The sequence below is a fragment of the Ranitomeya variabilis genome, chromosome 3 (genome assembly GCF_051348905.1).
Source record: "Ranitomeya variabilis isolate aRanVar5 chromosome 3, aRanVar5.hap1, whole genome shotgun sequence".
In the NCBI taxonomy this organism is placed as follows: domain Eukaryota; kingdom Metazoa; phylum Chordata; class Amphibia; order Anura; family Dendrobatidae; genus Ranitomeya; species Ranitomeya variabilis.
The window spans coordinates 322,243,705-322,271,232 of NC_135234.1; the positions used below are offsets into that span (position 1 = coordinate 322,243,705).

At 46.1% G+C, this 27,528-nt stretch overlaps 1 protein-coding gene across 7 annotated transcripts in view; it reads left to right on the forward strand.

The window, feature by feature from the left end:
* The window catches only part of LOC143815936 (lethal(3)malignant brain tumor-like protein 4), a 190,489-nt gene that overhangs the window by 64,717 nt on the left and 98,244 nt on the right, over positions 1–27,528 (forward strand). For all 7 annotated transcript variants that reach the window (XM_077295732.1, XM_077295738.1, XM_077295734.1 and 4 more), the window contains exons 13-15: positions 9,219–9,304; positions 10,091–10,201; positions 10,561–10,675. In XM_077295732.1, coding sequence (XP_077151847.1) covers positions 9,219–9,304; positions 10,091–10,201; positions 10,561–10,675 — 312 coding nt within the window. The remainder of the gene's footprint in view (positions 1–9,218; positions 9,305–10,090; positions 10,202–10,560; positions 10,676–27,528) is intronic.

Sequence of the window (27,528 nt, forward strand, 5' to 3'; positions counted from 1 at the left end):
CCTGTATATATACACTGCACAGTACCTCTCCCCTGTATATATACACTGCACAGTACCTCTCCCCTGTATATATACACCGCACAGTACCTCTCCCCTGTATATATACACTGCACAGAACCTCTCCCCTGTATATATACACCGCACAGTACCTCTCCCCTGTATATATACGCTGCACAGTACCTCTCCCCTGTATATATACACCGCACAGTACCTCTCCCCTGTATATATACACTGCACAGTACCACTCCCCTCTATATATACTCCGCACAGTACCTCTCCCCTGTATATATACACCGCACAGTACCTCTCCCCTGTATATATACACCGCACAGTACCTCTCCCCTGTATATATACACCGCACAGTACCTCTCCCCTGTATATATACACCGCACAGTACCTCTCCCCTGTATATATACACCGCACAGTACCACTCCTGTATATATACACTGCACAGTACCTCTCCCCTGTATATATACACCGCACAGTACCTCTCCCCTGTATATATACACCGCACAGTACCTCTCCCCTGTATATATACACCGCACAGTACCTCCCCTGTATATATACACCACACAGTACCACTCCTGTATATATACACTGCACAGTACCTCTCCCCTGTATATATACACCGCACAGTACCTCTCCCCTGTATATAACAAGGCACAGTACCTCTCCCCTGTATATATACACTGCACAGTACCTCTCCCCTGTATATATACACTGCACAGTACCTCTCCCCTGTATATATACACCGCACAGTACCTCTCCCCTGTATATATACACTGCACAGAACCTCTCCCCTGTATATATACACCGCACAGTACCTCTCCCCTGTATATATACGCTGCACAGTACCTCTCCCCTGTATATATACACCGCACAGTACCTCTCCCCTGTATATATACACTGCACAGTACCACTCCCCTCTATATATACTCCGCACAGTACCTCTCCCCTGTATATATACACCGCACAGTACCTCTCCCCTGTATATATACACCGCACAGTACCTCTCCCCTGTATATATACACCGCACAGTACCACTCCTCCTGTCCTGTATATATACACTGCAGAATTTACAATAGCTATCACTCATGTAAGAAGTGAAATCTGGCATTGTACTCTACCTATATTTCTCTGCTGTATCTGGGCATCATGAATCGTGGTATGTGTTAAAGGGGGGGGGGGCCCACTGAGACTCTTTCGCCCGGGGCCCTCAAAAACCTGGAGCCGGCCCTGTCAGGGTTCATCAGTTTAACTCTGCACTGTCAAAAGAGAGCGTTGATAGCAAGAGACGGCTTTTTCCTGACCTGCTGGATGCAGCCGCACATTCTGCCACTTGGCAGATTAACCGAGTAGAATTTCCTGTGGTATACCTACCAGTATCCCTACCCAATGGGTCATCAATTAAAAATACCACGGATTGTCAGATAGCAAATCTGGTTCGCTCCATCTTGCGGCCTCAGGTTTAACGCTCTACCCTTCCTTAGCCGCCGCTTGAGTTGCTAGAGCAATGATCCCCTGGTCAGAGACCTTAACTACTTTGATTCACAACAGTAACCTTTTCCCGAAGACAGTACAGCTCGCCAATCAAATCTATTGAGCGGGAGACTTAACAAAGGATCGTATGTTTCCTACAGACCCAACGAGCAGTGGAATGGTTGTCCAGGACAGTCTAGATCTAAGGGATCTTGGTTCTAAAAAGGGGAACGAAAAGTAAGACTGATCCTGGACCTCAAACTTCTAACAACCTTTGACAAGGTCCTCCTTCTTCGGATGGAGTTCCTCCGCTCAGCCATTACTTCAACAGAAAAAGGTGGAGTTTCTGGCATCCATCGACATTAGGGATGCTTACCTTCACATTCCTATTTTTCCCCTCTTCAAAAATTCCTTCGCTTTTCCATTCGCGAACAGCATTTTCAAGTCACGACCTTGCTCTTTGGCCTTGCTACCGCACCCAGAGTGTTCGTAAGGGTCATGGCGGCTGTCATGTTCCTCTTGCACCCTAGAGGCGTGGTCATCCTGCCCTATCTGGTTGACTTTCTAGCCGCTCTTCCAGGACTGCCCTGAGTCGTCTATATCACTTGCGATACCCTCTCTCACCAGGGCTAGCAGCTAAACTTAGACAAGTTTTCCTCATTTCCAGCCCAGCAGATATCCTTTTTAAGGATGATCCTGCACACTTCTAGAAGGATGGTAATTCTCCCTTGAGACAAGGCCATGGCCCTTCAACAGGAAGCTCGCTCACTTGATCACTCATCCCCTCATTCCATTCTATTTGCTAGGGGGGTTCTGAGGAAAAATGGTGACGGCAATGGAAGCAATTTCCTTCACTCTGCTCCTTTTCAGCAAGTCAAACAGGCTTTCAGATGGTATTCTCTGAGCTCCTTCCTCATCCAGGGGAGATCCTTTCTCCCGGTTCAATGGTTATTAGTGACTGGTGATGCCAGTCTTCTTCTCCTGATCATTGTTCTTGGGATCCGAACGGTACGGCTAGTCCTACAGCAGGTACACTGCCTTCTGGCAGGTCACCCCATCCGAATTCAATCGGATAATGCCACGGCTATGCCATACGTCAATCATCTAGCGGGTACCCATGGTCAGGCGCCATTGGTGAGGTACCTCACATTCTCTGATGGGCCGAGATCTATCATTCGGTGATCTCAGCATTACATATCCCAGGAGTAGAACTCTGGGCGGCAGACATATTTAGCCATCAGGGTCCCGCCTCAAGTGAGTGGGAACTTCACACGGAAGTCTTCCATCAGATCTGCCTTCACTGGAGCTCTCCAGATGTAGATCGGATGGCGTCCAGACTGAACGCCAATGTATTCGAGTTCATGGTTCGGCCTCGAGATCCAAAAGCCATCGCAGTGCATGCTTTGGTTCTTCCGTGGTACCAGTTTCTATAACCCCTTTTAAATACTTCCGAGAGCCTTTCGGAAGCAGGAAGGGCCCAGTGATCCTGGGAGATCCGCACTGACCACGTCAGGTTTTTTGTTTGCGGAGCTACTACCTTTCCGTCTTATTGCAACAAAACTGCAAGTAGGGACTTTCTCGCAGGGAGTTTTCACATGTGGTTCTTCCCTATCGCATACCGTTAGATCTTTGGGACCTTAATGGTCCTGGGAGTCTTACAGTAGACTCCTTTTGATCCGGACAGACTTTACTATCAGGGAACGTCGCCCTTTTTTCTCTGCGATCTCGTCATCCTGATGAGTCTTCGGAGCTTGCCACTCTGTTCTTTCAGACTTTTTTCCTTATTACCATCAAGTCAAGGTTGTCCTCAGGCCATCCCCTTCCCTTGTTACCAAGGTGGTATCGTATTCCCACTGTTACGAGGGCATCGTTCTTCTCTCATCTCTTTCGGCACCAGTCCACTAAACGGAATGGATTCCCCATATTCTGGACAAGTGAGTGCTCTGAGTCGGTACATATCAAGGACTGCATCCTTCCGAAGGTTTGACACTTTGTTTGGGCTTCCTGACTGTAAGAGGAAGGCTTCCTGACGGTTACAGGAAGGGTTTAGCCGTTTCATCGGCCATGTTAGCCTGGTGGATTCGTTACACCATCCAGGAGTCCTTCCGTGTTAGCCTATCTCCCTGTCTATCAAGGTTTCTTGTGTTCTAGGCACCAGGCGTCAGCAAAGCATGCCTGCAAGCTTGTGGGTTCATCCAGTCCGCATGCATTCTTGAAGCACTATAATTCCCAGACTTCCGCAGATGTGAGTCTGGGCAGGCGGACTCTGCAGGCCAAGGTGGCGCACTTGTAAGTAGCAGTTACATAGGGCCTGGTCTGATGTTGACCCCACCCAAGGACTGCTTTGGGACTTCCCATGGTCTGTATCCCCCATGCTATACTCTCATATGTTGTTATTGATCTCCTACTGCTTTTGCACTGAACTGGTTCTCTGAGAGCCAGCAGGAGGGTGTATACTGCAGGGGAGGATCTAACTTTCTTTGTATCATTTAGTGTCAGCCTCCTAGTGGCAGCAGCATACACCCACGTTCTGTGTCCCCCAATGAATGGCTTGGAGAAAATGATTTTACGGTGAGTACACAAAAATCCCTATTTTCGTGATCTCTGGTTGGGTAAGGGCTTATTTTTTGCGTGCCGAGCTGAAGTTGTTAATCATACCATTTTGGTGCAGATACGATCTTTTTATCCCCCATTATTGCATTTTAATCAATTTCTGAACGCGGCGATACCAAATATGTGTAGGTTTGATTTTTATTTTTTTTTTTGAAAGGGGGATGATTTTAATTTTATTTTTTTAATTTTTTTCATATTTTTAATAACCTTTTTTTTAACTTTTGGAATGCTTCATTAGCCTCCATGGGAGGCTAGAAGCTGTCACAACTTGATCGTTCTGCTAAATAGAGGGGATGCTCAGATCGCCTCTATGTAGCAGAATTACAGACTTGCTATGAGCTCCGACCACAGGGTGGTGCTCATAGCAATCCGGCATCAACAACCATAAAGGTCTCAAGGAGACCTCTGGTTGTCATGCTGACGCACCGATGACCTCTGATCATGTGACGGGGATCACAGGTGCCCGCATTTCCGTCCGGAAGCGCTTGTTAATCCCTTCCCAACCCATGATTCCACGTAGGCGTCATGAAAGTCGGTGCCAATCCGACCTGTGACGCCTATGTGGCGTCATGGAATGATCTCGTCCCTGCAGATCAGGTGAAAGGGTTAACTCCAATTTCACCCGATCTGCAGGGACAGGGGGAGTGGTACTTCACCCCCCCGTGGCTACGATCGCTCTGATTGGCTGTTTCACTTTCAACAGCCAATCAGAGCGATTTGTAATATTTCACTATGAAAACTGGTGAAATATTACAATCCAGCCATGGCCGATGCTGTAATATCATCGGCCATGGCTGGAAACCCTAATCTGCCCCCCCACCGCCACCGATCTCCTCCCCGGTCCTCCGTTCAGTCCCGTACTCCCCTCCATCCGCCTGTCCACTACCCCATCCTCCTGTCCGCTCTCCCCGTGCTCCGATCCCACCCCCCTGTGCTCCGATCACCCCCCCCCTGTGCTCCGATCCCCCCCCCCTCATACATACCGAGCCTCCCGGTGTCTGTCCGTCTTCTCCACGGGCGCCGCCATCTTCCAAAATGGCGGGCGCATGCGCAGTGCGCCCGCCGAATCTGCCGGCCGCTAGATTCGTTCCAGCTACATTTTGATCACTGTGATAGGTTTTATCACAGTGATCAAAATAAAAAAAATAGTAAATGAACCCCCCCCCCCTTTATCACAGCCATAGGGGGTTCTAGAGTTAGAACTAGGATAAGGGGTAGGGTTAGAACTAGGGTTAGCGTTAGAATTAGGCTATGTGCACACGGTGCGGATTGGCCGCTGCGGATTCGTAGCAGTGTTCCATCAGGTGTACAGTACCATGTAAACCTATGGAAAACCAAATCCGCTGTGCCCATGGTGCGGAAAATACAGCGTGGAAATGCTGCGTTGTATTTTCCGCAGCATGTCAATTCTTTGTGCGGATTTTGCAGCGTTTTACACCTGTTCCTCAATAGAAATCCGCAGGTGAAATCCGCATAAAAAAACACTGGAAATCCGCGGTAAATCCGCAGGTAAAACGCAGTGCCTTTTACCTGCGGATTTTTCAAAAATGGTGCGGAAAAATCTCGCACGAATCCGCAATGTGGGCACATAGCCTTAGGGTTGGAATTAGAGTTAGGGTTGGAATTGGGGCTAGGGTTGGAAATAGGGTTAAGAATAGGCTTGTGGTTAGGGTTATGGTTAGGGTTAGGGGTGTGTTGGGGTTAAAGTTGTGGTTAGGGTTGGGGTTAGGGTTAGGGTTGGGATTAGGGTTAGGGTTGGGATTAGGGTTAGGGTTGTGGTTAGGGGTCTGTTGGGATTAGGGTTGTGATTAGGGTTATGGCTAGAGTTGGGATTAGGGTTAGGGGTGTGTTGGGGTTAGTGTTGGAGTTAGAATTGAGGGGTTTCCACTGTTTAGGCACATCAGGGGTCTCCAAACGCAACATGGCACCACCATTGATTCCAGCCAATCTTGCGTTCAAAAAGTCAAATGGTGCTCCCTCCCTTCCGAGCCCTGACGTGCGCCCAAACAGTGGTTTACCCCCACATATGGGGTATTAGCGTACTCAGGAGACACTGGACAACAACTTTTGGGGTCCAATTTCTCCAGTTACCCTTGTGAAAAAAAAAAATTTGGGGCTAAAAAATCATTTTTGAGAAAAGAAAAATTATTTTTTATTTTCATGTCTCTGCGTTATAAACTTCTGTGAAGCACTTGGGGGTTCAAAGTGCTCACCACACATCTAGATTAGTTCCTTGGGAGGTCTAGTTTCCAAAATGGGGTCACTTGTGGGGGAGCTCCAATGTTTAGGCACACAGGGGCTCTCCAAACGCGACATGGTGTCCTCTAATGATTGGAGCTAATTTTCCTTTCAAAAAGCCAAATGGCGTGCCTTCCCTTCCGAGCCCTGCCGTGCGCCCAAACAGTGGTTTACCCCCACATATGGGGTATCATCGTACTCAGGACAAACTGGACAACAACATTTGGGGTCCAATTTCTCCTGTTACCCTTGGGAAAATAAAAAATTCCGGGCTAAAAATCATTTTTGAGGAAAGAAAAATTATTTTTTATTTTCACGGCTCTGCGTTATAAACTTCTGTGAAGCAACTGGGGGTTCAAAGTGCTCACCACACATCTAGATTAGTTCCTTGGGAGGTCTAGTTTCCAAAATGGGGTCACTTGTGGGGGAGCTCCAATGTTTAGGCACACAGGGGCTCTCCAAACGCGACATGGTGTCCTCTAATGATTGGAGCTAATTTTCCTTTCAAAAAGCCAAATGGCGTGCCTTCCCTTCCGAGCCCTGCCGTGCGCCCAAACAGTGGTTTACCCCCACATATGGGGTATCATCGTACTCAGGACAAACTGGACAACAACATTTGGGGTCCAATTTCTCCTGTTACCCTTGGGAAAATAAAAAATTCCGGGCTAAAAATCATTTTTGAGGAAAGAAAAATTATTTTTTATTTTCACGGCTCTGCGTTATAAACTTCTGTGAAGCAACTGGGGGTTTAAAGTGCTCACTATGCATCTAGATAAGTTCCTTGGGGGTCTAGTTTCCAAAATGGGGTCACTTGTAGGGGAGCTCCAATGTTTAAGCACACAGGGGCTCTCCAAACGCGACATGGTGTCCGCTAACGATTGGAGCTAATTTTCCATTCAAAAAGTCAAATGGCGCACCTTCCCTTCCGAGCCTTGCCGTGCACCCAAACAGTGGTTTACCCTCACATATGAGGTATCGGCGTACTCAGGAGAAATTGCCCAACAAATTTTAGGATCCATTTTATCCTGTTGCCCATGTGAAAATGAAAAAATTGAGGCTAAAAGAAATTTTGTGTGAAAAAAAAAAGTACTTTTTCATTTTTACGGATCAATTTGTGAAGCACCTGGGGGTTTAAAGTGCTCACTATGCTTCTAGATAAGTTCCTTGGGGGGTCTAGTTTCCATAATGGGCTCACTTGTGGGGGAGCTCCAATGTTTAGGCACACAGGGGCTCTCCAAACGCGACATGGTGTCCGCTAACGATGGAGATAATTTTTCATTCAAAAAGTCAAATGGCGCTCCTTCCCTTCCGAGCCTTACCATGTGCCCAAACAGTGGTTTACCCCCACATGTGAGGTATCGGTGTACTCAGGAGAAATTGCCCAACAAATTTTAGGATCCATTTTATCCTGTTGCCCATGTGAAAATGAAAAAATTGAGGCTAAAAGAAATTTTGTGTGAAAAAAAAAAAAAAGTACTTTTTCATTTTTACGGATCAATTTGTGAAGCACCTGGGGGTTTAAAGTGCTCACTATGCTTCTAGATAAGTTCCTTGGGGGGTCTAGTTTCCAAAATGGGGTCACTTGTGGGGGAGCTCCAATGTTTAGGCACACGGGGGCTCTCCATACGCGACATGGTGTCCGCTAAAGATTGGAGCCAATTTTTCATTCAAAAGTCAAATGGCGCTCCTTCCCTTCCGAGCCCTGCCGTGCGCCCAAACTGTGGTTTTCCCCCACATATGAGGTATCAGCGTACTCAGGACAAATTGGACAACAACGTTCGTGGTCCAGTTTCTCCTTTTACCCTTGGGAAAATAAAAAAATTGTTGCTAAAAGATCATTTTTGTGACTAAAAAGTTAAATGTTCATTTTTTTCCTTCCATGTTGCTTCTGCTGCTGTGAAACACCTGAAGGGTTAATAAACTTCTTGAATGTGGTTTTGAGCACCTTGAGGGGTGCAGTTTTTAGAATGGTGTCACTTTTGGGTATTTTCAGCCATATAGAACCCTCAAACTGACTTCAAATGTGAGGTGGTCCCTAAAAAAATGGTTTTGTAAATTTTGTTGTAAAAATGAGAAATCGCTGGTCAAATTTTAACCCTTATAATTTCCTAGCAAAAAAAAATTTTGTTTCCAAAATTGTGCTGATGTAAAGTAGACATGTGGGAAATGTTATTTGTTAACTATTTTGTGTCACATAACTCTCTGGTTTAACAGAATAAACATTCAAAATGTGAAAATTGCGAAATCTTCAAAATTTTCGCCAAATTTCCGTTTTTTTCACAAATAAACTCAGAAATTATCGACCTAAATTTACCACTAACATGAAGCCCAATATGTCACGAAAAAACAATCTCAGAACCGCTAGGATCCGTTGAAGCGTTCCCGAGTTATTACCTCATAAAGGGGCACTGGTCAGAATTGCAAAAAAGGCCAGGTCATTAAGGTCAAAATAGGCTGGGTCATGAAGGGGTTAAATGCCGCTGTCAGAGTTTGACAGCGGCATTTAACTAGTTAATAAGCGCGGGTGGATCACGATTCCACCCGCGCCTATTGCGGGCACATGTCAGCTGTTCAAAACAGCTGACATGTCCTGGCTTTGATGCAGGCTCACCGCCGGAGCCCACATCAAAGCAGGGGATAATGCCATCGGATGTACTATTCCGTCCGAGGTCAGAAACAGGTTAAACTGGAATATTCTTTTTAAAAGCGTTGCCATCCAGATGCTGTGGGGGTATGGCTAGATGTGTGAATTACACAGACACCCTCCCTCCTATATTGTACTGTTAATATTCGGGTTGTGTCTGCACCGAAAATCCACAACAAATCTGCAATGTGTGAATTCATCCTAATATGCTGAGCAAACTGTCACACATTTCTCTGTTGCTTAGACTATAAAGATCCTAAAACATTTTCTTGGGAGACATACCTGGAGAAGACTGGCACACAGGCAGCCCCAGCAAGGGCATTCAAAGTGGTAAATATCTGCTTACATGTGTATTCTGTCTGGTAATTGGCAGGGACTTAGTATAGTAAAATAGTAGTATGCCATATTCTCAAATTGTGTGACCAAAAACCCTTTCATGTATTTTTAAAGGGAACCTGTCACCCCCAAAATCGAAGGTGAGCTAAGCCTACCGGCATCAGGGGCTTATCTACAGCATTACAGAATGCCGTAGATAAACCCCTGATGTATCCTGAAAGATGAGAAAAAGAGGTTAGATTATACTCACGCGGGCGGTCCGGTCCGATGGGCGTCGCGGTCCGGTCCGGGGCCTCCCATCTTCATAGGATGACGTCCTCTTCTTGTCTTCATGCTGCGGCTCCGGCGCAGGCGTACTTTGTCTGCCCTGTTGAGGGCAGAGCAAAGTACTGCATTGCGCAGGCGCCGGGCCTCTCTGACCTTTCCCGGCACCTGCGCACTGCAGTACTTTGCTCTGCCGTCAACAGGGCAGACAAAGTACGCCTGCGCCGGAGCCGCAGCGTGAAGACAAGAAGAGGATGTCATCGTAAGAAGATGGGAGGCCCCGGACCGCGACGCCCATCGGATCGGACCGCCCGCCCAGGTGAGTATAATCTAACCTCTTTTTCTCATCTTTCAGGATACATCGGGGGCTTATCTACAGCATTACAGAATGCTGTAGATAAGCCCCTGATGCCGGTGGCCTTAGCTCACCTTCGATTTTGAGGGTGACAGGTTCCCTTTAACCTCTTGCTTTTTAGACTTTGTTTTTAAATTCTCACATTTTTTTCATGTTTCCAGCGCCCACCACATGGGTTCCTGCCACAGATGAAATTTGAGGCTGTTGACAAGAGAAACCCTATTTTAATCCGAGTCTGCACAATTATTGAAAGAGAGGAAAACCGCATTAAGGTGACACAAGTCTAAAAATTGATGCAGACTTTATAAAAATTTGGGAAAGTATTTGTTAATTTGGCAACCACAGCGATTGAGCTTTTAGCACATGTTACAAGGTGCATTTACGCTGCACACACTTTCATTACATTTTCCACACATAGTTGGATATTGAGTTCCACAGCCATGTAACTGTCCTGTATGCCTCCTATCTGTACTGTTACCTATGTCATTGAAGACCAGTCTGACAGGTGTTCTCGAGTACAATTAATGGTCATGTGTCGCCACAAAGTCATTAAATGTAAATGTATCAGGCCTTTACTATTGATTTGACTAAAGTAAGTCACAAATTCACAGCAGGTTTATATCTGTTTTAGCTGCATTTTGATGGCTGGAGCTCACTTTACGATTATTGGGTGGATGCTGACAGTCCCGACATTCACCCAGTAGGTTGGTGTGCAAAGACTGGACACCCTCTACAGTTGCCTCCTGGTAAGAGAGGGTTTACCTCAATTTTATTTTGTTATTTACTTTCTGTAAAAGGCAATCAATATCATGTTGCCTTTGCTAATTATGTCACAGAGAGAGAAAAAACAGCCATACTTGCAATATCATGTCCTGACACAAATGCGCAAACAGGATGCAGTGGGTCCCGCAAGGTAAAAGTGTTTTGCACCTGTGCTGTCCCTGCTTTACCTTGGGGGACCCCACTGCATCCTGTTTGTGCATTTGTGCCAGAACATGATATTGCAAGTATGGCTGTTTTCTCTTGCGCTTCATTGAGAGGCACAGGAAACCATGGGTGTATTCTGCTGCCACTAGGAGGTTGACACTATGCAAAAGTTAGCTCCTCCTCAGCAGTATATACCCACCAACTGTCAGAAAGCTATTCAGTTTTAGCTTAGTGACAGTAGGAGGTGGACAAGAGGCTGCTCTCAGCCCCGTATCTACCTTTAGGTTTTGTTGTGTTCTATTAATCATCTCTATTTTTCAGCTACAGCTTGTGATCTGGGCGACGGAGTGTAATGGATCACTCCGCTCTCCCCCCTACAGACCGGGAGCACAGTGTGGGAATGCGTCACTACTGTACCCTCCCGTATCTGCCAGGCAGGACCCCATGCCTCCTAACACTTCAAGCGTGTCTGGGACATCCGCAAGACTGAAGATGCGGACTGGTTCTTGCCACTACCCCCGTGCACCGCCCACCCTCCTTAGCCGGTCGTTCAGGGGAGGAAGACAGAATCGTTACTGAGGTCTGCATGCAAGTCCGTCTTCCAGCACCACTAATGCGAAGAGGGATGCAGGATCTTCAGGACAGGGATTCATGCGTCAGTGCAGGGGGCTCCCATTAAAAAAAAAAAAATTGTTATGATTTCCCTTAAAGGTTTCTAGACCAGGGGGTAAAATTGGGAAATAGCGGCGGCACCCTCCCGGTTCTGTCTCGGCTCTCCCGGCGGTCCGCAGCGCCAGCCGTGCCATCCCCCTCCCTCCTGCGGGTTCCCGGCCCAAATTTAGCTCCCGGCTTCTGCTGCGGCCTACTACAGGGCTAGTCTATACCCCCCGCAGGCCGCCCAATCATGCGCATCGTAGCTCCGCTTTAGCTCTGCCCACTCCTGCCGACCAATCTGCACGGCCCTTACCCCTGGACCCGGCTTCACTGCGCGCCCTCTCCCTCGGCCTCCTTCCCTTCCTGCACCACAGAGCGGGAAATTTGCACGCCACAGGCTCCACCCACAAATCAGCGCCATCTTCACGGTGTCTGTAGCCTCCCACCCACAGCTCCTGCGGCTCTGCCTTTTTCCGGCCAGGATCCAGGTCTGTAACCTCTGTCACTGGGGGGTCAGCTCTCATCACTGGGGGGTCAGCTCTCGTCTCCAGCAGCACTTCCCTGGCACAGTCTTCCTATTCTCATTTTTGTCTAACCCTAGGGAATCTCACTCCCATCCTCCAATAACAAGAGTTACCTTCTGGTCAGACCTAATTTCTCTGCCCAGGGACTGCACGGTGCCTCAGTGGTTAGCACTGTAGCCTTGCATCGCTGTGGTCCTGGGTACAAATCTAACCAAGGACAGCATCACAAGACATTTGGCCATCTAATATATCTTCCCCGGAGCCCCCGCCTACTGCTCGCAACGAGAGTGCGCCCCCTCCTGAGTGGGTGATATCCCTATCTCAGTCGGTATCTGACCTAACCAAAGTATCTCTCACTTTGGTCTCAGTTTTGGAACGGCTTCCTAGTCCTGCCCCTGCCAGTGGGTCACAATTGTCCCCCTTGTATGTGTCGGCTGTTAACCCGTCGCATACTCAAAGCGATACCCCTCGCAGGAAGTCCAGAAGTACCAAAAGGCGCGCCAGCATTAGTTCACCATCCAGCATGAACTCACTCTCTTCTGACACTTCTGAGGAGCTAAAGTCAGACCCACGCTCAGCCAGATTCAGATCTGGACTCGGCACAGGTCTCCAAACTGCATTACACGGTGGATGTTTAATCATCACCATTATTGAGACTCTTAACACACAGGACTCAGATCTCTAACTCTGAGCAGACTGTGTTTTACAGGGAAATGAAGCGCCCATCCCGTGCCTTTGCCAACCACGACAAGTTCAACAGGATCTTCACGGTGGAATGGCAGCACCCAGACAAGCGTTCCCAGAGAAGAAAATACATGAGCGTCCTGTATCCTTTTGAACCTGACTCTGCTTAACAAGTGGGCAGAGTTTCCCTCGGTGGACCCCCCGGTCTCCCGGCTGGCCACAAATACTATACTCCCTCTGTCTGACTGTTCCTCCCTAAAAGGAACCCTCAGACAGACACATTGATTCTCTTTCCAAGTCCGTCTTTGAGGCCGTGGGTTCTACCCTCTGCCCATCCTTCTAGGCTTCCTGGGTAGCCAAGGCAGTCTCCGCCTGGGCGAAACATCTTTCTAGGGTATCGTCTGTGGTGCCCCTGCAGACGAGCTGGCAGACCAGTGGGCCAGGTCGGCCCCGAGGGAAGATACCTCTCGACCGCGTGCCTCGATGCAGCTGCCTGTTCAGCCATAGCAGCCGGCAACATCAGCACTATCCGCAGGGTCCTTTGGCTGACAGCCTGGAACGCGGACTCCACTTCAAAGAGTTACCTCTCAAGTCTTCTTCTTCACGGTTCTCGGCTCTTTGGAGATAAGATTGGATAAGCTGGATAAGATTATCTTCAACGCCACGGGAGGAAGGAGTACGTCTCTACCCCAACAAAGAGCCAAACGTACGCCCGTTGTACTGTTCCCTCTCGCTCCCTTCAGAGGTTCCTACCACAGAGTAACCCCCGACAAGACGAATCCCCGGCGCGTCAACAAAGGAAAAGGCCCTCTTTTAAACCAGCTCTGAAACTGGTGCTCAAGACCTCGTCAACCAGGTCAGGCTCCAACAGATTCTTCTCAGCATGATGGGTCGCCCCCATCTGGGAGTCCTGTCAGAGTGGGCAGTCGTCTCCTTCAGTTCCGGGAAGGCTGGCTATCCATAGTCGACGATGCCTGGGTCCGAGACGTCGACTGCTATGGCTGCAAGACAGAGTTTTCTACTCTCCCTCGAATTCGTTTATTTTTCGAGTCCAGTTCACCGATGAATGCCTCTCTCATTCCGAGCTTCTTCAATGCTGTTGACTCCCTCCTCAAGGCCGGCATTATCATCTCTATTACCACATGAGAGCTCTTCTTAGGTTTTATATTCAAACCTGTTTGTGGTCCCCAAAAATGACGGTTCAGTTCGTCCCACTCTGGACATCAATTCACTAAACAAATAGGTGCACCTACACCGCTTCAGGATGGAGTCCCTTCGATCCGTGATAGCCTCCATGGAGCTAGATGAATTCCTCTGCTTGGTGGACATTCAAGATGCCTACCTGCCTTTCCCATTTTTCCCCTGCACCAGAGATGCCTTTGTTTTGCCATTCAGGAACTTCACTTCCATTTCACAGTGCTGCCATTTGGCTTTGCCACCGCTCCCAGAGTTTTTATGAAAAAAAATGAGGACGGCGATGGCCATTCTACGCAGCAATGGCGTCCTCGTTATTCCCTATCTAGACTCATCAAGACCGCAACACCCTTGGCGTGCCATGAGAGTCTACGGATCCCCTAGACACTCTTTCCCATCTGGGTTGGATCGTCAACTCCGCAAAGTCTTCTCCGATCCCAGTTCAACGTCCTCTCCAACCCTTCCTCCAATGAGATGAGACAAGTCGATCCTCTCCCTGGATCAGTGTGTCTCAATTCCCCTGCTTATAAAGCAGTCCCTGAAATGGTGGGAGAGCTCTCGGTCGGTCCATCCCGGGAGGTCCTTCCTCCCCATTCGTTGGAAGGTAGTCACATTGGACGCCAGTCTCCTTGGCTGGGGAGCAGTATTAAAAGATTTGACGGTCCAGGGTCGATGGTCAGCTCAGGAGTCATCCCTCCCGATCAATATCCTGGAACTACGAGCGATATTCCTCGCTTTGCTTTACTGGCAGCAACTTCTTCATGGTCATCAGATTTCAGTCTGACAATGCCACGGTGTACATCAATCATCAAGGGGGAGCTCGAAGTCGGGCAGTGATGTCAGAAGTCACTCGGATCCTTTCTTGGGCCAAGCAGAATGTCCCAGCAATTTCCGCAGTGCACATACCAGGAGTTGAAAATTGGGCAGCAGACTTTGTCAGCTGAGAGGGTCTCAAAGCAGGCAAATGGTCGCTGAATCCGTCAGTTTTTTTCAAGATCTGCCTCATAAGGGGGATTCCTGTCGTCAACCTCATGGCGTCCAGTCTGAACCACAAGGTTCCTCAGTTTGTGTCCAGATCTCGCGACCCGCTAGCGATCGAATCCGATGCACTAGCAATACCCTGAACACAGTTCTCTTTTCCATACGTGTTTCCACCCCTTCCACTGATTCCCAAGGTAATCAAAAAAGTGGAAAGTGTAATGAATACCCGTCATATTCATCGCTCCGGATTGACCATGAAGACCCACGCAGAGTTGGAGTGGATACACTGTGGAGACTTCTGGATCTTCCGGACCTTTTGTCGCAGGGGCCCCTCTTCCACCAGATTTCTCAGTCGCTCAATTTAACGGCATGGCTGCTGTAGCAGCCGTCTTGAGGTTGGCTGGGTTCTCCGATCAGGTCGTACAGACCATGATTAAAGCAAAGAAGCCTTCATCCTCTCGGATCTACCATCGTACACGGAAGGTGTTTCTTCGCTGGTGTGAGACTCATCGGGTCGATTCAATGTTTTTTTCACTTCCAATCCGTCCATCAGGTCTGGAGTCTGGACTGTCTTAGTTCTTTAAGGGACAAGTTTCTGCCCTTTGCATTCTTTTTTAAATGAATCTGGCTGTTCGCCGACAGCTCAAGACATTCATTCAAGGGGTTTCTCCCTCTGTTCCTCCCGACCGGCACCAATGGATCCCTGGGATCTTAATCTAGTGCTCAATGTCCTGCAGGAATCTCCGTTTGAACCACTGCTTGAGATCTCTTTCACATTACTTTCCTGGAAGGTCGCTTTCCTAGTGTGAGGGACAAAGTAAATGTCTCTCCACTCCTGAAATGTGCCCCCTCCCTTGGCGTCCCCAAGGCCATCAAATGCCATGCAGTGTTTACCTTTAATTAACTCAAGCTTTTTGAAGCTCTTAACACAAGGGTGCATGTGAACTCTTCTGCAGCTATAGCAAAACCTCTTTGTGTGACTAAGCACATGGTACAAGTCACAGCAGACTGAGGTATGGAATCTGGACAATTACCTATAACAACAGAATGCAGTATCTCTAAGATAAGCAGAGCACATATTCCAAATCCGCGTTCCTTTCCCCACGCGCCCATATTATTTAGCCACTTGTAGCACTCTGGATTATGGAGTTATAAAGCATAGCTAACAGGAATTTCATACGGTAGTCATATTTAGTCTATATACGCATATAAAATCCAGTGGAATCCAGTGGCGGTACAACCAACCCATTCATAGCTTTGGGCGCAAAGTTATGGGCCAGCCACAGTTCTAGGCAGAAAATCATATTCTCAGACATGAGAGGAGAGAGGCTGCACCACCCAGGGGTGGGAGCAGATGTGTGAGGTAGCCTAGGAGATATAAGGCAGCCCCTCATTTTGGACTGGGTTTTCTGATGACCGGAGGTTACGTTTGTTGACACAGCCTGGAAAGCCTGTAAATAAGATTTGGACCTGTGATCCATCAGCGCCTCCCTGTGGTCACATGCTACATAACACGGTAATTGCAACCTATCTTTACCCTATCCTTGTACTACACTCCTGACTGTATGTATTTGCTCTTTTATGTATATCTGTATTTTCTAGTGCACCTCCTCAGTGATTATAAAATTAATCTTTGGCTGCTCTTTTATCTCGATCCACGAATCCCCACGTCTGCACTCTCCATTGGTTATTATACGCTACCCCAGGGTAGCCTGCGGTCGGACAGGACTTATTTTAAATGAGGAACTGGTGGCAGAATACCGTACTGTTTTAGTGAGGAACTCTGGCAGTGACGGCGGGGAGGTTTAGATATATATCCCCAGGCTGGACTGGTGAAATATATCCCCCCTCACTGGGAGCGCCTCACTAACTTTTACCTATAAGGGAAGCCTTTCCGGCTACTGTTTGCCCTCGGTGCAGTTCCCTGACTGACCAGAGGCAAGTGGTGGCGCCAGAGAGCCGATTCCTGCTGGGTCCTTCTCTCCCTTTCCCCTGTGAGATCCATTACACTTGGTCACTATTACCTCAGTCAGACGGGTTTCAGAGCTGGCAGCTCTTTCTTGTCACTCTCCTTGTCTGCTGTTTCACCAGGACATGGTGGTCCTACTTCTGGTTCCATCCTTTCTCAAGAAGGTGGTTTCCAGTTTTCATCTAAATGAGGACATCGTACTTCCATCCTTTTGTCCGTCCCCCTCTCACCCGAGAGCGGTCACTAAACAAATTGGATCTGGTAGGAGCTCTACGCTTTTATCTGTCCAGGACTGAGCCTTTCCGGCTCATCCCAGAAAGTCCACGGAAATGTCTCCCTGCGTCCAGGTCTACCATTGCTCGATGGATCCATTCCACCATTCTGGAAGCTTATCTTCTCAGAGGTAAAGCACGCCCATTGAGGATCAAGGCACGCTCCACGTGTTCGGTGGTTGCCTCCTGGGCAGTTTGCCATGAGGCGTTGGCCTTGCAGCTATGCAAGGCTGCTACATGGGTCTCCATTCATACATTTACCATGTTCTACAAGGTTCGCACTCATGCTTCATTGGATGCAAATCTTGGTAGAAAGGTCCTGTAAGCCCCAGTACCCTGACCTCTGAATTGAGGATGTTATACGTCTTCCCAACCTTGGGACTGCTTTGGGACGTCCAATGGTTTCCTGTGTCCCCCAGTGAAGCAAGAGATTAAGGAAGATTTTGGGTACTCACCGTAAAATCTTTTTCTCAAAGCTTTCATTGGGGGACACAGCACCCGCCCTTGTTTACTGTTGTTATCTGTTAAATTTGTGCTGTTATGTTTTTCTGCTTCTCCTACTGCTTTTTCACTAACTGAATAGCTTTCTGACAGTTGGTGGGTATATACTGCTGGGGAGGAAATAACTTTTTTTTGCAGAGTGTCAACCTCCTAGTAGCATCAGCATACACCCATAGTTTCCTGTGTCCCCCAATGAAGGCTTTGAGAAAGATTTTGGGTACTCGCCTTAAAAGCTCTTCCTTTTTCTCTCTTGGTGATATTGTTAATTTTCTTTTCTTCTTTCAGTGAAAGTGTATAGTAGCACATATGAGTAGCAGGAGTTGGGGGAGGTAGAGGATTTTTAGGTTGAGTAATAATGTGACCAGTCATGCTTCATCTCTTAAGTGCTGAAAAAAAAACATTTTGTGGGATCATAGGATGGTGCTCCAAAATCTATTAATGTTAAAATGCATGTGGGTTCTTAAATTCAGGAACACAGTGAAGACAGTGACCCAACTACAGGCTAAAGTATCCTCGCTATCCTCCTTTAGAGATCTCCAAGGTATTGCATAAACTGATGATCTATCAGGGATACACCAAAGATGGGGTCCTTTCTTTTTTGGCCACTTGCAGAAGCCAGAGCTGTGGCCTAAGCAGTGGTTGACACTGGAATTGTGTTCTGGGTAGTGGTTGACACCGGTTCTGTGATCTGAGCACTGGTTCCAACAGGAGCTCAGATGGTATCCAGAGCTAGATGTTTAATCAATTCTGCTATAGAGGTCTCCTCTTCACTACTGACTTCTGCACCTCCCTTTGAAACTGGAATCGGGCAAGACATACTTGAGGTCTGCTCGGAATCGGAGGCACATACCTCTTCAAGGTTTGTATTTGAACTATAAATAAAATGTATATGAATGATTATTTCAGATTTGAAATGGCCATTGTGTTCTTACAAGCAAATCCATGACTCCAGAAACTTAGTTCAGCTGCTGCAGGTACTTATGGGTGTTTGAGTGGTGCCACAGACCCACTTTTTTCAGCCTCTGCTGTATTTCCTTTTAGGCTACGTTCACATTTGCGTTGTGCGGCGCAGCGTCGGCGACGCAACGCATGCAAAACGCATGCACAACGCAGCGTTTTGTGACACATGCGGTCATTTTTTGCATGATTTTTGGCGCAGAAAAAAATGCATCATGCAGCGTCCTCTGCGCCCTGACAGTTGCGCCAAAATGACGCATGCGTCACAAAACGCAAGACAACGCATGTCCATGCGCCCCCCATGTTAAATATAGGGGCGCATGAATCATGCGTCGCCGCGGCTGCGCCCAACGATGCGCCGCACAACGCTAATGTGAACGTAGCCTTACGTGGTCATGGCAGGTGTCAGGAATCCCACCATACTGCCACCAATATGTCACGGTTCGCGGGGAGGATACCTTTATCATCCCCACCACTCACACCAATTTGGAATGAACCGGGGTTGTTAGGTTGCCCCTGGTACTTTCTGAAGGGGATTTCTCTATATCCCACTTCCCAGTTCCGGCTTAGAACTTGCAACTCTCTGGCGCCCCCCTTACCCTCAGGTCAGTCAGGGTACTGCACCTAGGGTAATTAGTCGCCAGAAATGCTGCCTGCTATGTCCTGGCTATTTGGCCCGCTGCAGTAAGGGCGATATAACTTCTCCCGCTCAGGCGGGAACAATAATTATCAACGCCACCGTCGCTACAAAGCCTCCCAATTGCACTGGACAAATTCTGCCACCAGCTCTGATTTCCTAATTATTAACGGGTCCGGAGCCAACCCAGATTAGTAGCGTGATTCACTTCAGAGGACGCGACAGTTCGTTACAGAGCAAGGAGAGACAAGCTAGTAATTTTATATTTTACTCCAAAAAAGGTAGGCAGTGTTTACAGAGGTATAAAAAGATGTTATAAAGATGACAAATATCATATGTACAATACAATTGCAAATAAAATGGGATTAACGTTGAAAAATCACTAACATTTCATTATGTTATCTTATCTCAGGGCTGACCGTGTGCTGTGGGGGATGGTCGGGCATATTTCCAGATGCATCACCCATGTATAGCAGCTAGACCCCAGACAAAGACATGTGAAAACTGCCGCTTCACTCAGTTATTTCCTAGCCTAAAACCAAAGCCCTCCCCCTGTGGTGACTTCACTTAGAGGCTGGATACTCCCCTGTCTTAGCAGTATGAAAAATCATCATCCCACATATTTTGGCGTAGGAACCTCGTAGAAAGACAATACCCATGTCGTTATACTCAGCGTGCCATAGGGATTCGTTTAAGTATAGACATGGGGTGGCTGGGTGACCCAGTTCCGTAGTAATCCGTTACTAAATTGTGCTGGTTCTGGAACCTAGAAAACTCACTGGTTGATAGTTCTACCGAAGCCCATGTCAAAAATGTATTTGTCCCACTTCTATCATTAATCGGTGCTATGATATTTACATTATCAAAGACAAAGAAACTTGAGGGTTTTTTCCCACTACTTTGTACTTGTACTTTCACTTTGAAGCCATATAAGTTCTTGAGGGAGGGGGAGAAAGGAGGGGTTTTGGGCTACACACACAGGCAGAGTGGAAAGAGGGGGGTCGGAAAGGCCCACAGCGTGTGTCTGAAAAGCCAATGTACTTTTAGGTAGATACTCAAACATGGCATATTCACATTATCGTGACAGCAGGGGAAACATTCGGGGACATAAGGTGCCATTAAACTGTATAAATGGTGAGACACATACTTTACAGTATCACAGGGCTGACTGTTGATACAGATCACTATTTCACAAGGTGAGACATTCTCATACTGAGGGATGAACATCTTGCATATCTCTACCCTGCAGATGCTTGCTTGTTTCTGTATCTGTAGGCGGCGTATCCCAGAGTTTGTATCCCAAAGTTCAGTCCTGTCTAGCACAAGAAAATGGAATCTCTGAAGAAAAGTACAGAATGGCATTGCTGATAACATGCCTAAAAGCTCAGCAGCCTAAAATGTGTGAACTTACAAAAAAAATATTATAGTTAGCGATTCATAGAAACGTCTGACGTAGAGATGAAACCAATATGTGATGTCTTTTTTACATACCCGTTGACATATAATGGACGAGCCTGATTAAAAATACAGATCAAAGTAGTGTATGCTGTGATTTGTATATGCGCAGACTATCGGTCCGTGTGTAAAAACGCTCATGTGAACTACCACGTAGACTAGTATTGGTCCTACTGCTGTCTGTATGCTACCCATTTGGCATATGGACATCACACGTCCCCCAGGGAGAATTGGGGGTGGGGCAGGGCATGGGATGTAATAACTGTAGGAATATGGGATGAGTGTGAGAGGGGGGGTATGAGGCTTATCAGCCTATCGTATAAGAGTCTTGCTGTTACTTGTTTTCCCCAAGATAGATGTGGTTTATTTGACCATCTTCCTTTCTTTGTGATTGTGTGCTAGTGTTTAAGGTTTATTGTTTAGGTCACAGCTCATATAGTTGGGCTGTGAACACTTGCCATTAACCTCATTTTGTAGCAAGTAAAACTTATTTACTGCATCATAACAAGTTCTATAATGTTTTATTATACTTTTGAATACATTCCTTGTGGTTTCAATTTGTCTGTAGTCATTGAATGTGAACCTTATGTTTACTTCCAAGATTAAATATTTGTGGTGGACACAGGTCTACAACTAACATGAAGACTCATCTCTGATAGCGGTACTGTAACTAATCTGGTCATGTGATGGACACAGGAGTGCACCAATTAGTTATATATATATATTGTGTAAATCATGTATGACCCTACCCGACAGATGTGAACGGACATCTTAAAAAAAAATATAGCTATATGTAGGGTAGTAGTGTATATACTGTATAAATAGTATAAACCGTTATGTAATCTATAAGCTTTATTTGCAGATACTGCCTCCATGATTTTGATGTTTGCTTGTTTGATTAGCCTCTATGCTGTGTGACTTCAGGCAAAGAGCCCTTGGTCAAGCAGGGTGACGCGAAGCGGGGAAGGGAATAGAGCTAGAGTTACAGAGGCTTCAGATCTACCATAGCTCTTTAGCCTCATCTGCATATCAATTCAAACGCTAATTTCGCAGTAACAGAGGAACAGACTGACCGTGTAAAGGTATTGCTGGACTAGTCTTTGTAAGAGCTACATGCGCATATAAATATAAACCAACAAATCTACTCCCATGTTCAAATAAAATTAATCTTAATTGAAAATACACATAAGCAAACAAGGATAATTCAACACAATTAAAAGAAATCAGACTGCAGAGATAACAGGTAAGTAAAAGTTATTTTGTGTTAAGGTACCTTCACACTTAGCGACGCTGCAGTGCAGCGATATAGACAACGATGCCGATCGCTGCAGCGTCGCTGTTTAGTCGCTGTGTGGTCGCTGGAGAGCTGTCACACAGACGGCTCTCCAGCGACCAACGATGCCGAAGTCCCCGGGTAACCAGAGTAAACATCGGGTTACTAAGCGCAGGGCCGCGCTTAGTAACCCGATGTTTACCCTGGTTACCAGCGTAATTGAAAAAAAAAACCCACATACTCACATTCCGGTGCCCGGCGTCCGCTTCCCTGCACTCCTCCTGCATCCTGTGTCAGCGCCGAACATCTCCGGCATCACCCACAGAGCAGAGCGGTGACGTCACCGCTCTGCTTTACGGCCGGCACTTACACAGGATGCAGGAGGAGTGCAGGGAAGCGGACGCCGGGCACCGGAATGTGAGTATGTGGTTTTTTTTTTTACACTTACAATGGTAACCAGGGTAAACATCGGGTTACTAAGCGCGGCCCTGCGCTTAGTAACCCGATGTTTACCCTGGTTACCAGTGAAGACATCGCTGGATCGGTGTCACACACACCGATTCAGCGATGTCAGCGGGAGATCCAGCGACGAAATAAAGTTCTGGACTTTCAGCAACGACCAGCGATCTCACAGCGGGATCCTGATCGCTGCTGCCTGTCAAACAACGATATCGCTATCCAGGACGCTGCAACATCACGGATCGCTAGCGATATTGTTGTAAAGTCGCTTAGTGTGAAGGTACCTTTAGTCCCAAGAAGTGTTAATCAGTCATAATGCTCTAGAAAAACATTTGGTTTAAATTAGAGCCCCGTATAGAGAAAAAGATGCATTCACACACATACATAATTATTTCTAAAATTATGGTATAATGTCTCCACCTAGTAGTGAAATAAGTGCATAAATCCTGATACTAGGGATAACAAAATACGTTTTTCAAAGAAACTATACAAGTACCCGAGAGAGGGTTTATATTGCAATGTATGTGTATAATTATTTTTCTAGCGAGTTATGACTGATTAACACTTCTTGGGACTAACACAAAATAACCTATACTTGCCCGTTATCTCTGCAGTCTGATTTATTTTAATTGTTTTGACTTATCTTTGTTTGCTTATGTGTATTTTCAATAAAGCTTAATTTTATTTGAACATGGAAGTACATTAGTTGGCTTTATGATACTTGTAAACTCGCATATACTTATAGGACCTTCTGTAGGCTGCATGTGAAAATTTTTAGTTTTGGGTTGAAATCCTGCTGACAGATTCCCCTTAAAGGGTTAGTCGCACGATGGCAATATTTTACAAAGCATGATATCTGCATGACTATTGGTAATATACAGTACAAGTCTAACCTAAAGTTTAAAGGGAACCTGTCACCCTCCCCAGGCGGTTTTAACTAAAAGAGCCACTTGTGCAGCACTAATGCTGCATTCTGTCAAGGTGGCTCTTTTAGTTCGGGTCCCTGCAAACACTGCAATAATCACTTTTAGAATTTGTCCCTGATACCTTGAAATAGACATGGGGTATGTCTTTTCCCCCGGACACAAACACCTCCCAGCCGTCACTCAGGGCCCCTGCCTCCTCTTTCTTCATTAGCGTCCCCGGCGCCTGCGCTGTAAGTTTGAAGGGCAGCGCAACTGCGCATGCCCGGGAAAAAAAACTTACTTCTTTAACCCCTTCATGTCCAGAGGTATTTTTTTTTTTTGCGGTTTCGTTTTTTGCTTCCCTTTTCCCCAGAGCCATAACATTTTTATTTTTCAGTCAATATGGCCATCTGAGGCCTTTTTTTTGCGGGATGAATTGTACTTTTGAAAGACACCATTGATTTTAAAATATCATGTACTTTAAAACGGGAAAAAATTCCAAGTGTGGTGAAATTCCAAAAAAAGTGCAATTCCACAATTGTTTTTTGTTTTGCTTTTTTACTATGTTCACTAAATGCTAAAACTGACCTGCCATTATGATTCTCCAGGTCATTACGAGCTCACAGACACCAAACATGTCTAAGTTCTTAAGTTTTTATCTAAATGGTGAAAAAAAAATTCAAAGTTTATTTAAAAAAGAAAAAAAATTGCGCCATTTTCCGATACCTGTAGTGTTTTCATTTTTTGTGATCTGGGGTTGGGTGAGGGCTTATTTTTTGCACGCATAGCGGAGGTACCATTTTGGTGCAGATATGATCTTTTGATCGCCCGTTATTGCATTTTATTGCAATGTTGCGGCGACCAAAAAAATCATAATTCTGGCGCTTTTACTTTATTTCTCGTTATGCTGTTTAGCGATCTGGTTAATTCTTTTTTAACCCTTAACCCCCGGAGCTTTTTTCGTTTTCGTTTTTCGCTCCCCTTCTTTCCAGAGCCATAACTTTTTTATTTTTCCATCAATATGGCCATGGGAGGGCTTATTTTTTGCGGGACAAGTTGTACTTTTGAACGATACCATTGGTTTTACCATGTCGTGTAACAGAAAATGGGAAAAAAAATTCCAAGTGCGATGAAATTGCAAAGAAAGTGCAATACCACACTTGTTTTTTGTTTGGCTTTTTTGCTAGGTTCAGTAAATGCTAAAACTGACCTGCCATTATGATTCTCCAGGTGATTACGAGTTCATAGACACCAAACATGTCTAGGTTCTTTTTTATCTAAGTGGTGAAAAAAATTCCAAATTTTGCTTTAAAAAAAAAATTGTGCCATTTTCCGATATCCGTAGCGTCTCCATTTTCCGTGGTCTGGGGTTGGCTGAGGGCTTATTTTTTGCATGCCGAGCTGACATTTTTAATTTTACAACTTTTGTGAAGAAACATTTTTTTGATCTCCCGCTATTGCATTTTAATGCAATGTCGCCGCGACCAAAAAAATGTAATTTTGGTGGTTTGATTTTTTTTCTCACTACGCCATCTAGCGATCAGGTTAGTAGATCGGGCGATTCTAAACACGACGATACCAAATATGTGTAGGTTTTATTTTTTATTTTTTGTTTTATTTTGAATGGGGCGAAAGGGAACTTTTATATTTTTTTGTATTTTTAAATACTTTTTTTTTGGCATGCTTCAGTAGCCTCCATAGGAGGCTAGAAGCATGCACTACCCGATCGCCTCTGCTCCATAGAGTTGAAGCACAGATCGCCTCTATGTAGCAGAAATGCAGCATTGCTTTGAGCGCCGACCACAGGGTGGCGCTCACAGCAATCTGCCATCAACAACCATAGAGGTCTCAAGGAAACCTCAGGTTGTTATGGCAATGCACCGCTGACCCCCGATCATGTGACGGAGGTCAGCAGTGCGGCCGGCGACGCTTGTTAAATGAGTTTGACAGCGGGATTTAACTAGTTTATGGGCGCGGGCGGATCACGATTCCCCTCGCGCCCATTGTGGCCACATGTCAGCTGTTGATAACAGCTGAAATGTTGATGCTTTGAGGTGGGCTCAGTGCCGGAGCCCACTTCAAAGCGGGGGAGTCTGCCAGCTGACGTCAGCTGGCAGAAAGGGGTTAATATTGATCAGGCAATTCTGAATGTGGCGATACCAAATATGTGTATATTTTATTTTTTTATCGTTTTATTTTGAATGGGGCAAAAGGAGGGGTGATTTGAATTTTTTTTAAAATATACTTTTTTTTTTGCATGCTTATAGAAGCTGCCATAACCCGATCTCTTCTGCTATGTACAGGCGATAATTAGATCGCCTGTATGTAGCAGGCGGCGCTCATAGCAACCTGGAGTGACAACCTTAAAGGTCTGCTGGAGACCTCTGGTTGTTAAGCCAACTCATCGGCGACCCACAGTCATGTGACATGGGTGCCCATGCATGGGATTTCCTTCGTGCTTGCCCTAAGCGCATGTTAAATGCCGCTGTCAGAGTTTGGGAGGGAGTCCGACATCGGCGTATTATTACAAACCTGTGAATAAGGTCCTGAAGGACAGCTTTGGCCATCAAAAGGGACCTCTATCCTTCTACAGACAGACTCTACAGGACAGCAACCAAGGAACCATGGTACCAACTGGAAGAATATAGATCTACCCCATTGACCATCACTAAAACCTGAAAGACATTTGAAGAACATACAGTTAGGTCCATATATATTTGGACAGAGACAACATTTTTCTAATTTTGGTTATAGACATTACCACAATGAATTTTAAACAAAACAATTCAGATGCAGTTGAAGTTCAGACTTTCAGCTTTCATTTGAGGGTATCCACAATAAAATTGGATGAAGGGTTTAGGAGTTTTAGCTCCTTAACATGTGCGACCCTGTTTTTAAAGGGACCAAAAGTAATTGGACAATTGACTCCAAGGCTATTTCATGAACAGGTGTGGGCAATCCCTTCGTTATGTCATTCTCAATTAAGCAGATAAAAGGCCTGGAGTTGATTTGAGATGTGGTGCTTGCATTTGGAAGGTTTTGCTGTGAAGTAAACATGCGGTCAAAGGAGCTCTCCATGCAAGTGAAACAAGCCATCCTTAAGCTGCGAAAACAGAAAAAAACAAGCCGAGAAATTGCTACAATATTAGGAGTGGCAAAATCTACAGTTTGGTACATCCTGAGAAAGAAAGAAAGCACTGGTGAACTCATCAATGCAAAAAGACCTGGGCGTCCACGGAAGACAACAGTGGTGGAGGATAGAAGAATAATCTCCATGGTGAAGAGAAACCCCTTCACAACAGCCAACCAAGTGAACAACACTCTCCAGGAGGTCGGCGTATCAATATCCAAATCTACCATAAAGAGAAGACTGCATGAAAGTAAATACAGAGGGTTCACTGCACGGTGCAAGCCACTCATAAGAATCAAGAATAAAAAGGCTAGACTGGACTTTGCTATAAAACATCTAAAAAAGCCAGCACAGTTCTGGAAGAACATTCTTTGGACAGATGAAACCATGATCAACCTCTACCAGAATGATGGAAAGAGAAATGTATGGCGAAGGCGTGGTACAGCTCATGATCCAAAGCATTCCACATCATCTGTAAAACACGGCGGAGGCAGTGTGATGGCTTGGGCATGCATGGCTGCCAGTGGCACTGGGTCACTAGTGTTTATTGATGATGTGACACAGGACAGAAGCAGCCAAATGAATTCTGAGGTATTCAGAGCCACACTGTGTGCTCAGATCCAGCCAAATGCAGCCAAACTGATTGGTCGTCGTTTCATCCTACAGATAGACAATGACCCAAAACATAAAGCCAAAGCAACCCAGGAGTTAATTAAATCAAAGAAGTGGAATATTCTTGAATGGCCAAGTCAGTCACCTGATCTCAACCCAATTGAGCAGCATTTCACTTGTTATAGACTAAACTTCAGACAGAAAGGCCCACAAACAAACAGCAACTGAAGACCACCGCAGTGAAGGCCTGGCAGAGCATCAAAAAGGAGGAAACACAGCGTCTGGTGATGTCCATGAGTTCAAGACTTCAGGCAGTCATTGCCAGCCAAGGGTTTTCAACCAAGTACTAAAAATGAACATTTTATTTAAAATTATTGAATCTGTCCAATTACTTTTAGTCCTTTTAAAAACAGGGTGGCACATGTTAAGGAGCTGAAACTCTTAAACCCTTCATCCGATTTTAAT